Source organism: Montipora foliosa, chromosome 3 (genome assembly GCF_036669935.1).
Source record: "Montipora foliosa isolate CH-2021 chromosome 3, ASM3666993v2, whole genome shotgun sequence".
NCBI classification, from domain to species: domain Eukaryota; kingdom Metazoa; phylum Cnidaria; class Anthozoa; order Scleractinia; family Acroporidae; genus Montipora; species Montipora foliosa.
In genome coordinates this window covers 32,735,893-32,748,392 of record NC_090871.1, presented here as the reverse complement: position 1 = coordinate 32,748,392, position 12,500 = coordinate 32,735,893, and the positions used below count along the sequence as shown (strand labels likewise).

Genomic DNA, 12,500 nt, shown 5'->3' with positions numbered 1-12,500 from the left:
CACATATTAAGACTTTAATATTAAACTGTCAACATCAACAGGGACAGTTGAATGGGAATGCCAGAAGCATGGACACCAATGATTAAGGAACACAACAACAGAAGAGCTTTGGGACAGTGGCCCACCGAGGGAGGGATTCACCCAAAAAGAAAGGATTTTTTAAAAAACACCAAATACAGCTGTGGAAAACCAACAATCACAACAGAGCACCATACTTTAGTAAGGTGATGTTTAACTAGATTATATTATGGCCTGAAGGAGACTAGTTAATTTATGCAGTCGAAAAGACAATCTACAGTGTACATGTAAACCACAAGTGACAACATCACAAGACAACAGATAGTACTTTAGTATTAGTGTACTTCACCATCGTGATAAAAAGCCAAAACTACATTTTTTTTGGTTCATGTAATGTCAAAGCTGCAAATAACAGGGGTGGATCCAGGATTTTTCTTAGGAGGGGGGGTACCACTTAAGAATGGCATAACTGTAGCTGACTGGAGACTTTTCTTTTGTTTTCTGTTTTTTTTTTTGTTTTTTTGCATCTAATACCAGTTGTATTAGAAAGCAGCAAGCCATCTTGTGGAAGAATGAGGGTGGGGGGAAGAAGGCACACCCCCTGCACCCTCCCGCTAGATCCGCCCCTGAATAATGAGACTCATACCAACTGTGATGCATCTTCATTTTCTGGTGAGGCCACGGCCCAAACTCCAACAGCAAGTACAAGTAAGTTACAAAAAAGATATGTACCAGGCAGCCAGCCTATCTGATCTCCCCTTAAATTGAAAACAAAGATAAAGCTATATCAACCAATTGAAAGCATACCCAGGTTCTTAGTATGTTTGCCTAAATATTTCCCCAGCATAATTATTTCTTACAAACAGGATTTTATAAACCCAACTGTATAGTATTGTCATACACGACGTGCATACCATAACTATTAACCCGAGCGAACAAGAGCTAGGGTAACGCAAACTTTTTCTCTGTTGCTTCTCTACTCTGCTCAGAGAGCTTCGCCCTCTTTTTTCAAAAAATCAACAATTGGTTTTCCACCTTGATTTGTACTAGGGCACTGTACTCAGCTATATACAGCTTATTTCCTGTAGTAATCTTAGATTATTGAAGTGTGTTAGATGGTCGCTCTGGAGAAGGGTACTAGGAAGAACCAATCTTATAGGACTGAAGCTAGGGGATAAGAAAATGTAATTCTTGAGAGGGTTTTAAGAAGTGCCTGGAGTACTATGACTACGTGGCAGGATTGAAATACTTTGCCCTTGGCTAGACTCTGAAGCTAAGTACGCGGGTGCATTCTGTTTGATTTAACAAGGTAAGTTGTGGTCAAAATAACTACAAATCGTTTCTGAGGAAATGATACAACATAAGTTACTGTAGCTCCCTGAGATACCATGCGGTTACTAGTATAATATACGTGAAAAAAAATTACTAGATTCTGATTGGCTGAGAGCAGTGCAGTTCAAGTGTTACATAACACAGTGCAAAAAGTGTAATACCAGTGCAAATTACACATCAAAATTCTGGATTATGATTGGCTAATAAACAATAGGGTTTAGGGTCAAATCTTTTGTTTTCAAATCAAGCACACGCCTTGGATGGCACAATTTATAGCGCAATTTTTCCCCGATTGCATGATACTTTTGGCTATGCGTTTCTTCTACTTAAAGTGGTACTACGACCAAAAAAACAATTCTTTTTTTCCTTTGGATTTCAAAACTACGTTAACTAAACACTAACTGACCCAAGTTTTAATTCTGATTTTAAAAAGACACCTGTCTTTTTTAACTGGAATTTTCTTATTTATTGGTTCGCCATTACTAACTTTAAAATCTTGAGAGAGCTGGGTCGAGGAGAAAATGACGTCAAAGATATGCAGCACGGGAGTTTCGGGCTTTCAGACTTTTAAACCCGTGTTTTGCATATGTAATAAATTGCGTTTACACGCTGAATTTTAAGCTAGTGAGTAAATGATGTCATTTTCTCTAGATCCAACCCTCTGAGGTCCAATTGGCCAGTTTTGAACGTGAGTAATGGCGTACCGTGAAATCCAAAATTTAGACTCAAAATAAACAGCCTTTGGATAAAACTCAAAGCTCAAAATTTTGCCAGTTAGGTGTTAATCAAACACGCTTTCAAAATCTGAAGAAAAAAAGGAAATGATTTTTTGATCATAGTACCACTTTAACCATAAATTAATAAGTAATCACATGATTTTTTTCGTGCAATTCGGAATAAATAAGCACTTGTAAATTTTTTCAAAGACTAGAAATTACACTGGCCCTACAGGCTCGTGCAATTTTAGTCGTCTTTGATTTAAATTTACTTGTGCTTATTTCTTCCAAATTGCACTCGAAATCATGTGATCTATACAAATACTAAACCCACAAAGATTGAAGAAAATTTCAAGAGTAGCAAATTGTCATAAAAGCTGGCATGTTAATCATTTCCAAGTTCACTTCAACTTCTTTTTCAAATCAAGTTAAAACATGAATTGTTGCAGCAGTTATTAGTTCCAATTTTTGTGTGAATAAAGTACAGTACTTAATAAACATGAGAAAGACAGTGGTCAATTTTTTAATATCAGCCACAACACCCCCTGCCCCCCCCCCCCAAAAAAAAAAAAAAAAAAAAAAAAAAATCCCACTTAGACAGCTACCTAGTTCAAAAATATTATATTTACCTGGTTAAAAAATGTAACAAGGTTCCTAGTCAAAAAAATACCGGACAAAATTTGTTAACTACAACATATACAGTGTACAACACAGGATTGCCTTTCATAGACGCCATCATTTATGCCTTGTATACGCAATGCCTTTCTTAGACTTGCCACAAGTCGACCTCACAATAACCCCAGAAGAAAATGTTTCGGCGAGCGAATCATGATTTTTCGTACGCAAAGTGAATGAGCGAGCGACGAAGTCACGAGAGGTCGACTTGTCTCGCTTGCAAAGTTTTCATTTGCGTCTCGCGCCAAAAAGGAGATGACGTCATTCGCAAGCCCTGAACTTGATGGCGCAATCCGACGAAAACAGTCAAACATGTTTGTTTCTAGAAAATCGAAAGAGGAAATTTGTTAACTTTGTGCTAAAGGTATCAGAAACAAAGATGAAATAAAACGAAAGCTTTTTTTTCAATCTCGAGTCGCCGCTTGGAAAGGAGATCTCCAGTGGTATTTTCTGGACCAACACTTGTGCCGTGATTTGTGCCGATAGAAACGAAAGACTAATATATTCGAAAGATTAGCAAGTAAGGGAAGCTTCGAATCGTCAAGAAAGTCAATTGATTTCACTCATGAAAGATCAGGTACGCTTCAGGTGTAGGAGACGTACTAGACCGGGATTAAAAGATACATCTTAGTGAAACTTAAGCTTACCATTTAGCGATGCAATGACTCTCGTCAATGAATACACATGCATTTTAAATTTTTTTGTTCCATTCAACGAAAAATGTGTTGATAGTCGTTGAGAATCGCCTCGGGACTTCCAGACACCTGTTTATACTTAAGATTTTAAATGTGTTGTCTCCTAAATAGCGACCGCCTAGAGACCAAATCTTTCGTGAGTGAAATCAGTGGAAGAATTACGAAGACAATAGCATTGCCACCCGCTCCGAGTAAATGACCAAAAGCGCATGGGACTAGTTCAAAGGTCAGACTTTTCCCAGCTCCGGTTGGAGAAGACACAAACAGATAGATCTATGCAAGACAGATATTCTTCAATTATTTTCCTCTGATGGTCGCGTAATTTGGAACACCCAGTAGCATGTTTGAAAATCACGCTTCACTGCGTGTGGCAAATTTTGATTGGCAACTCTATCCCCTGGGGTCCACGAGGACTACTCTGATTGGCCTAGCTCAGCGACCCGTTTTTGGGTAGCTAAATTGGCGCCAATCAAGTATGAAAAGTCCTTCGTTCCGCGCATATCTAGACGAAGGACTTTTCGCAAGTCTATGCCTTTCTTTCAATGGGAAGATCTGACTCCTCATATTTATCAGAATAATAAATAGGTCTCTGGAATAATATCGCATTGCATCTGCGTGGCTACCTTTAAGGTACCAAAAACAGGTAACTAATTGTTGCTGTGCCAAACTGAGCCGGCTTTTGGTTGAAGGGTACCCTCAGTGTGATTACGCCAATTCTCCAAGGACAATTTCAGAATCTCCAACAATGTAGCCAGAGCAATCTTTCTTTTCTCTTAATCTACTCTACCTACATGTATCCCTTTAATTTCTCAAAAGATTATTATTATCATTATTTATATCAACATAGAGGGTAAAATTACTAAATGTTGATTGGCTAAGACAAGGACCTTTTCATTAATTTTGGTAATTGCCCCAGGCAAAATTACTTTCACTCCAGGCGTTTTTATACGAGAGACGCATAACCTGTCTCTCGTGTTATCCGTCTAGACTAGAGTAAACACAGGATGAACGATATACGATGCATTATCCATCTGGACAAACTTAGGCAGACATTTAACTGTGTTTTACAGTTCACTGAAACATTGAACATGTATTGAAATGGCTTCCTGCAAAATTGAACAAAAATGTGCATTTCTGACCTCCTTAATAAACAAAACTTTTATAAACAAGTAATAGTGTGTCACCTTTTAAAATTAAGGATTAATCACCCAAGGCATATTTTCAGAAGTTGCACAAACTGCCCTTGTGATATATTAATCCTTAATTTTACTCAGCCCCATGTGATTACCTGTTATAATTGCACATCATTATTATTATTAACTAAATTATTATCATTCTTCTTCTTAGATCTTCTTCTTCCTATCATTATCCTTTCATTTGCCACTGAAAAAAGCTTGATCGGCACGTGCAAAGACAATTGAAGATTATGTGCCATTGTAAAAGTCCTTGCAGAAGTAAACTCAGAGCCAGGGTTCATTATCAATCAAATTTTCAATCATGCTTTATGATAAACTTACATGTAGACAAAATGTGGCTGATGTATGGTGCTTTTAGTATGTCCAGGTCAAATTATACTAAAGGGGGAAAGTGCACCAATTTTTTCCTGGGTCATTTTGTACCATAACAATAAAATTAGCCTGGTATTAAAATTTGATAATAGCAGTCCATGTGGTACCCAAAAAAATAAAAATAAATCATTACTAGTTCTGTTATTTACCCATTAACTCCTATAAGCAAGACTTGATAGATTCTACTTTGTCTAATGCCTGGAGATCTTACTCATTAGGAGTGCAGGGATGACGCAGTGGTGAGAGCACTCACCTCCCACCAATGTGGCCTGGGTTTGATTCGCAGACTCTGCGTCATATGTGGGTTGAGTTTGGTGGTTCTCTACTTTGCCCCGAGAGTTTTCTCTGGGTACTCTGGTTTCCCCTCTCCTCAAAAACCAACATTTGACTTGATTTGCGTTAATTGTACTAATTTCGGTTTACAGTGTCCCCAATTAGTGTTCCAGCGCTAGAACAACTAGACACTTAAATAAAGTTCGTTTTTCTTTCCCTTTCCTTCCCTTCATCAGTGTGGGGCAGTTCAGGAATCACTGAGTTAAGTAGTGCTGCCATGACCAAAAACAAGAATTTATCCTTCTTTTTCTTTGGATTTCACCATTTTAACAACCATTAACCCATTGATTCCCCGGAGTGAGACTTAATCGATTTGACTGACTGTCTAACGCCACACAAATTTTACTCGTCAATGAGGGGCAGTTCAGGAGTCAATGGGTTAACTAAACACTAAGTAACCCGTGTTTTAAGCCTTGATTTAAAAAAGACAGCTGCTTATTCCAACTGGAATTTTCCTATTTTAATGGAAGCCATTACTAACTTAAAAATTGTGTGAGAGCCTGATCCAGGAGAAAATGATGTGGAAGACTTACCGTATTTACCCGTGTATAAGTCGACCCCCCTTTTTTGATGGCAAAAAACGCAATTTCTTAATTTCTTTGTTGAATGTTCATGGGACACTAATCTTGTATTCTTCGATTTGTGGAAATGTGGATACACAAAAAAAAATCAGGGCCTCAAGCGCTTAATAGTTTTGTTGTTCAACAGCTGTTGTATATGCCGGCATTTTGTCCTTGAGTTTCGAAAAAGTTCTCAGAAAATCGAACATGTAAACCTCAAACTCACCTGTTTCGCTGTTCATGAATAAAGGGCTTTAGAGGATAAGCACAATGCAACATCACAGAAGCAGGAGTTTTGAAAATAACTTGCGAATGATGCGAAAATGTGCAAGGTTTAATTGGTCCTTGACTTATGATTTCTCAAATGACAAACAAAACAAAACTCATAAACCAAACAATACAAAGTTTGCAAAAGCATTTAAATCTGCCAGGTTTGTATAAAGAATAAAAAATATTCATTACCAACCAGCATTTTCACGCAACACGAGTGACGATGCTTGCACGCAAACACGAGGTATTGTGCCAGGTTACTAAGCCATTGAACGATCGTGTTTTATTCGAAGAAACAGAAATGACTTTTAGAGCTTTCCGCCTTTGGAAAACGAAATTTCCAGTGTCTATTTCATATTTGTGCTTGTGAGTATCTTCAACATTTAGAGTTGGACAAATCCTTTTTCATTTCAACTGGAATTGCTTACATTCGTTTTGAAGTCTTTTGTCATTCATTTTGAAGTCTTTTACGTCGGCTTTTGTCCACTGCGTTTGTTATGCCCAAGACAACTTTAACATTATTATGTTAATTTTGAATAAATTACTTAGCTGGAACTTGGCTCAAAATCTTTAACCTGTGTATAAGTCAAGGGCAATTTTTGGAGCTTCTTTTAAGGCCATAAAAGGTCGACTTATACACGGGTAAATACGGTACTTAAATTTAAGGACGTTCACGCTCATTGCTACTACTATCTCACACACACGTCATGCATCGCAGACCACGAAGGTAAACACCATGCTAAAGGCGCAAACATTTTCCACAAGAATGGAACATGAAAGCGAGTGGCATCATGGAAAAGCTGTGGACCCACAGGTCTTCTCGGAACTGTCACGCAATGACGTGAGAGTGCGAAAAGAAAATTGCTTTGAGAACTTCGCAGTGATTTTAGGCTCTTGAATGCACTTTTGACCCCCATTTTTCTTTTCGTAGATCACTCCTTTCCTGATTTTGTCCATTTTAACAAAAAACAAAACAAATCTGTACGTGAGAAGTTACAAATATTTCGCCTTTTATGTACTTGTGCGACTGAAGTTTTCTTTCTTAGAGTAATATGTATCGTTTTTCAAGGTCTATTTCACCACAGAAAAAGACATCAGTGGCAAAAGTTTATTTAGTTACATTAGCTATGTTGAATTGAGTATGTTTACCTGATCTAAATGTCACTAATGTAGCTTTTTTATTGCTGACAGTTGTAAGCCAAGATTGGGGTTCGTCATTTATTTTATTTAACTTAATATGAAAAAAGAAATGTACTACGCACTCAAACTGTATTGACGGACACTGGTTGTAGAAATGTCCCAAAGGTTGATTCATTACAAGGGTACGTAAAACATGATCCAAGATCTTGTGTGTTCAGGCCTTCTGATAGGGTGCGATGAAAAAATACAAAGTATGCGAAATTTCCAGGGCAGATTATGCGATTAGAAAGGCCAATTATGTGATAAATAATGTAAATTATGCGATTTTTTTCTGAGCAATTTTAAGCTTGTTTTTCAAGATTTCAGGATAAGAAAAACACGTTTTTGGTGCCCTAAGGACACTTTAAACACAATGGAACAGTAATTATGAATCTTGATCGACATTAGTTGGGATAAGTAAAAAAAAAAAGAGGTCTTCTGCACAGGAACTCCTAAGAAACTTGTTGATTTATGTTTTATTTTATGAATTTTGTGCGTTCTTTTGTGAATTATGCGATTTTTTGTGAATTGAGCGATCGGATGCGATTTGAGGTCGATTGTGCAAAATCGCACCATCGTGTAATATCAGAAGGCCTGTGTGTTTGGTAAAAAGCTCATTGGCCAGTGGTATTTCTACTTTGCATGCGTCAAGTAATGTAAATCTACAGTTCGTGTATCTCAACCGTGTCGTATGTACGCTGAAATGTTAGGAGGAAAAGTGATTCTGAGTCGAGGTACTCGGTATAAAGAAATTCTTCAACTCTGCTGAAGTTACTTCACCAAACTCTGGCGGACCGAGTGAAAATTCAAAGAAAGTGCTATTACTACAGCAGAATTGGCACGAGACACTGAGAGCATGTGTTCAAACAACGTGACGTTTTTTTCATTAAAAAGGCAACAAGAAATGGTCTGAAAACATCCCAAATGGCCATGAATTTACCTCCTACAATCGAGGAAAACGCATTTATGACAGTCTAAAGTTCAAAATTTTCGGGGAAGTATGCCCCTGGACCCAGCTGGAAGGGACACGCCCTGGCGTGTCCAACTGGGCCTTCCGCCTGTTAAGTGCATGTTACCGTCTTTACAAAATTTTAGCTACATCCCTGTGAGCGTTTTTTATTTACACTTTAGACCAAGCAGAATAATGTTTCAACTTTTTTTCTGGCATATCTGTCATTTTTCAACTAAAATAAAAGTCTTTATTCCGATTTCGGGCCACCAGAATTGCGGCTTGATTACAAAATCTCTGTTCCCCACATCATACGCAGCCTTCTCAAAACCGGCTGGTCAACGGCTCAATGAACCACCTCCTGAGAAAGTTTGACCGTCTCCTTCTAGTCAGAAAATGTCTTATTTTTATTACCACAGGCGAGGCAGAAAAAAAACCAGACGACACAATTTTAGCTCTAAAGTAAAGTCACTGGAGATGATATAAAGGCTTGCAAAAATGCTTGTTTGGCGTACAAATTGGCATCCGCAATATTTTTTTGCGTGGTGCACGTGAACTGTTTATTTAACTAACATTTGAGTATTTCTTATCAGATACCATGCAAGTGTCAATTCCATATGTGAAATTTCATCACTTTAAATCCCCCAGATTGCATTAAATTGCATCGGAGAGTGTCTAAATTTCAAAAATTTCCTAGGGGAACATGCCTAACTTGCACCCTTTGGGCACTCGCTTGGGTGCCCTTGGCACCAAAACCGTCTCCACTTTCCTTATAACCTGCTCCCCAAAAACATTTTGAGAAGGCTGCATCCGTCACAGCAGGGTGCTGATTTAGTTTTTGAGCCCCCACTGAAAAGGCAGAAACAGCGGGAAAAGCCCAACTTCAAATGTAATTTTCTCGCAAAGAACAGAAAACGAGGAGAAATATAACACACTTTATTTATGTTAGGATTTTCAAACACAATGTTGGAAAAATAATTTGCTGATTTTGGCCTTCAGTTCTCCTTTAATTAAGAGAGATCATGGAAGGATGGATGATTTGCATTTGCTGTAGTTGCCTATAAACATTCTAAATAAATTTCAATGAGATTTCAAGTCAACAATAATCACAAAAATCCCAAATTTAACCTAATACTGTTATTCTTGATTGATGAAAAAAAATAAATTAGCATAAGAAAAGTATATTTGGCAATCATCACCTGGAGTCAACTATTGTAATATAGCAACCACAATCACGAAAACACAAAACTTTTGCGAAAACTGAAAATTTCAGTTTTAGCAAAAGTTTATATAGGCCAATCTAATTTCTTTTCTGTGTTATACGACACTGTCACACAGATATCACATGACTAACCTTGCTGCAAACTGAGCTTATATTAATTACTCGAACATATATACTTACCAAATGGTCAAGACGAAATGCACAGCGATCACAATCTAGAACAGAAAAAACACGATGAGACTGACGGATAAATGTTTAAAATCAATTTGGCCTGGGCCTGCACAGTAAAAACAATTATAACCACGAAAGCTTAAGCTCATTTTATTGACTTAAAGTTTGAGTTTTAAGAAATGGTCAAGCTTACACCATTTCCAATTAATAATTAATTAGTTTAATTTGCATCCTATTGAATTAGATTGAGCTTAGCGTGTACTACACGCTCTCTACTCCCTATAAGAACGCCTGTGTTTGTTTTTGTATTTCTGACTTTCCTCTTTTGCAGAGCTCAGCTGCAGGCAAAAACGCGTGCATCAATTAGCTACGCATTCCAACCTTCGATTAGTTAAAAAACAAGACAGGTAGAAAACTACAAAACAACTCAGAAATTTGCTTACCTTAAGGGAAACAGAAGGAAGATTCACCTTTATCGATCCCTCCATACTTACAAGGAAGTAAGCATACGTACAACAGTGGAACCCAGAACTTCACTTCTCGATTTTGGAAAGCAATCAGGTCTTTACGGGCGTGGGCTCTCCTTTCTCCTTTTTGTGCCTCTGGCTCCTTCCAGTAGAAAACTTAATAGATCCAAAAGTAAGGTCAATCGGGCGGGAGGAATGGTTTGACTCGAAAAGGGTGATGAAATTTCGGGAAACGGCCAAAATCGGCATATGACATGGATTATGCCTCATTTGGGAACGGGATGAACGTATAGTGGTTTCCAGTGCTCCGGCACGACCACAGTAAACAAAATGGCAGCCAATGCGAAAGATAAAGCCGTACTTGAGAGCATTTTCAATCCTTTGTTGCCTCTCGGGGATATTTCTCAGAGTCCACCTCGAACTGAAAATGAAATCAACGAAGAAAGTACAGAAGATTCTAAGAAGGCAAAGGATTTAGAAAAATTGGGGATCGAGAAGGCTGAACAGGGAGATTTAGAAGGTGCTTTGGAGTGTTTCAATGAAGCTTGTGAGATATGTCCAACGCGTTCGTCTTGTTTTAACAATAGAGCTCAGCTGTGGAGATTGAATGGTAATATTCCAGAAACAGTACAATGAGGTTTTTGTTAAACCAGTGAAAAAGTAGTAACTGCAGAATACCGGCCGGTCGCTATTGTGTTGTGGTATCGGCATCATTTTAAGAGCAAGGCGTAAGTTTCTTATATATAACAATGCAATCCATTCATATGCATAAGTGGCCTGGTATTCTGCAGTTTAGCTTTCTTGGTGTGAGCATACATTAACTATGGTGTCAGGCGCTAATCTCTGGAATTTCTCATCACCTACGCTATTGAAGTAAACCGATACCTTCATTTCATTGTCCTTCCTACCAATTTAGTTTTAAGCCGCGGCTACACGAGCGACTTTTTCCTCGCGCCGGTGATGCGATTTTTTTCAAATTTTGTCGCGTCGCCTGCGAGGGTGGCTACACTTGTGACAAATTTTGGCTACAAACTGAAGGCCGCGTGAATCGCATATTTCAAGAGACTCGGGCACTGTAATCAGATATTCCTCCTTTAATTTCATTGGCTAAATACTTTTTAGTCGTGTCGCAAACGCGGGCCGAAAAAGTTGCAGGGTGGCTACACAGGCAACTATCTCTGTAATTTTCTCGTGAAAGTTTCAACTCTGGCAACTTTTTGCTTGCGCGTCGCCAGGTCAAGGGTGGTTACACCAATGATTTTCATCGTGTGCTGGTGACGCGACAAATTTGAAAAAAATTGCATCACCAACGCGAGTATAAAATTGCTTGTGTAGCTGCAGCTTTAGTATGCCAATGTGAGATCTTTTTTATGTTATTGTTATTGTTGTTATTATTATTATTATTATTATTATTATTATTATTAGAAGAAGAAGAAGAAGAAATGCCCGGTGTGATGATCTATATTAATTAACATTCCTTATTTTTTCATAGTCATGTGAGGGATTTTCGTGTCCACTCTGTGGAACTGGCGACTTTTTTCTTGCGCGTCGCCAGGTCAAGGGTAGTTACACCTGTGATTTTCATGGCGTTCTGGCGACGTGACAAACCAGCGCAAGCAAAAAATTGCTTGTGTAGCTGCAGCTTTAGTATGCCAATGTGAGATCTTTTTTATGTTATTATTATTATTATTATTATTGTTATTGTTATTGTTGTTATTATTATTATTATTATTATTATTATTATTATTAGAAGAAGACGAAGAAATGTCCGGTGTGATGATCTATATTAACGTTCCTTATTTTTTCATAGTCATGTGAGGGATTTTCATGTTCACTCTGTGGAGGTTTTCAGTCTTGGCCGTGATCTCATTGTTTGGGTTACAACCTTTTTTAAATACAAAGTTGTGATAGAGTACTGGCAATAATTTTTTTTCAATTTGGGCTGGTTCTTTGATATTCTATACCTTCTCATCTAAAATGCAATTACGCCTCTTTTCACTTAAAGTGGATCTGACAGATTTTTCTTTATTTACTCAATTGATGGAAACATCATGGTTTCCTGAGATAAAAACAATACTAAAGTATTAAAAAAATTCCATGCTGGAATTTTCACTTCTGGCAAGGTACAAAACTAAGCTAGTAAGGAGTCTGGGGATAGCAGAACAGTGACGTCAAAACAAGAATACCAGTCTGGAAATTTTAGGGATAGAAATTTTGCTCCTCTGTCTAATTTCATTAATGCAACCATACAGTGCATCTCAGAAGCAGAATTCAGCAATATCAGGGCTCGACATTGCGACTCATTGGTCGCCAATGCGACCAAAAATCAAGCGTTGGCGATTAGA

General features: G+C 37.9%; 2 protein-coding genes and 1 long non-coding RNA gene across 7 annotated transcripts in view; 2 read left to right on the top strand and 1 right to left on the bottom strand.

The window, feature by feature from the left end:
• Positions 1-680, top strand: part of LOC137997311 (uncharacterized) — a 2,332-nt gene extending 1,652 nt beyond the window's left edge. For all 4 annotated transcript variants that reach the window (XR_011122451.1, XR_011122449.1, XR_011122452.1 and 1 more), the window contains exons 2-3: positions 42-224; positions 556-680. This is a non-coding gene — a long non-coding RNA (uncharacterized lncRNA). The remainder of the gene's footprint in view (positions 1-41; positions 225-555) is intronic.
• LOC137997309 (type-1 angiotensin II receptor-associated protein-like) overlaps positions 1-10,449 on the bottom strand; it is a 46,191-nt gene extending 35,742 nt beyond the window's left edge. For both annotated transcript variants that reach the window (XM_068843225.1, XM_068843226.1), the window contains exons 1-3: positions 10,132-10,449; positions 9,698-9,732; positions 665-776 (exon numbers count right to left, since the gene is read on the bottom strand). In XM_068843225.1, the coding sequence (XP_068699326.1) occupies positions 665-776; positions 9,698-9,732; positions 10,132-10,176 (192 nt within the window). In that variant the 5' untranslated portion in view covers positions 10,177-10,449. The remainder of the gene's footprint in view (positions 1-664; positions 777-9,697; positions 9,733-10,131) is intronic.
• A 10-nt stretch (positions 10,450-10,459) lies between these two features.
• LOC137997308 (tetratricopeptide repeat protein 36 homolog) overlaps positions 10,460-12,500 on the top strand; it is a 3,913-nt gene continuing 1,872 nt past the window's right edge. Inside the window, exon 1 of the mRNA XM_068843224.1 lies at positions 10,460-10,765. Within this exon, the coding sequence (XP_068699325.1) occupies positions 10,486-10,765 (280 nt within the window). The 5' untranslated portion in view covers positions 10,460-10,485. The remainder of the gene's footprint in view (positions 10,766-12,500) is intronic.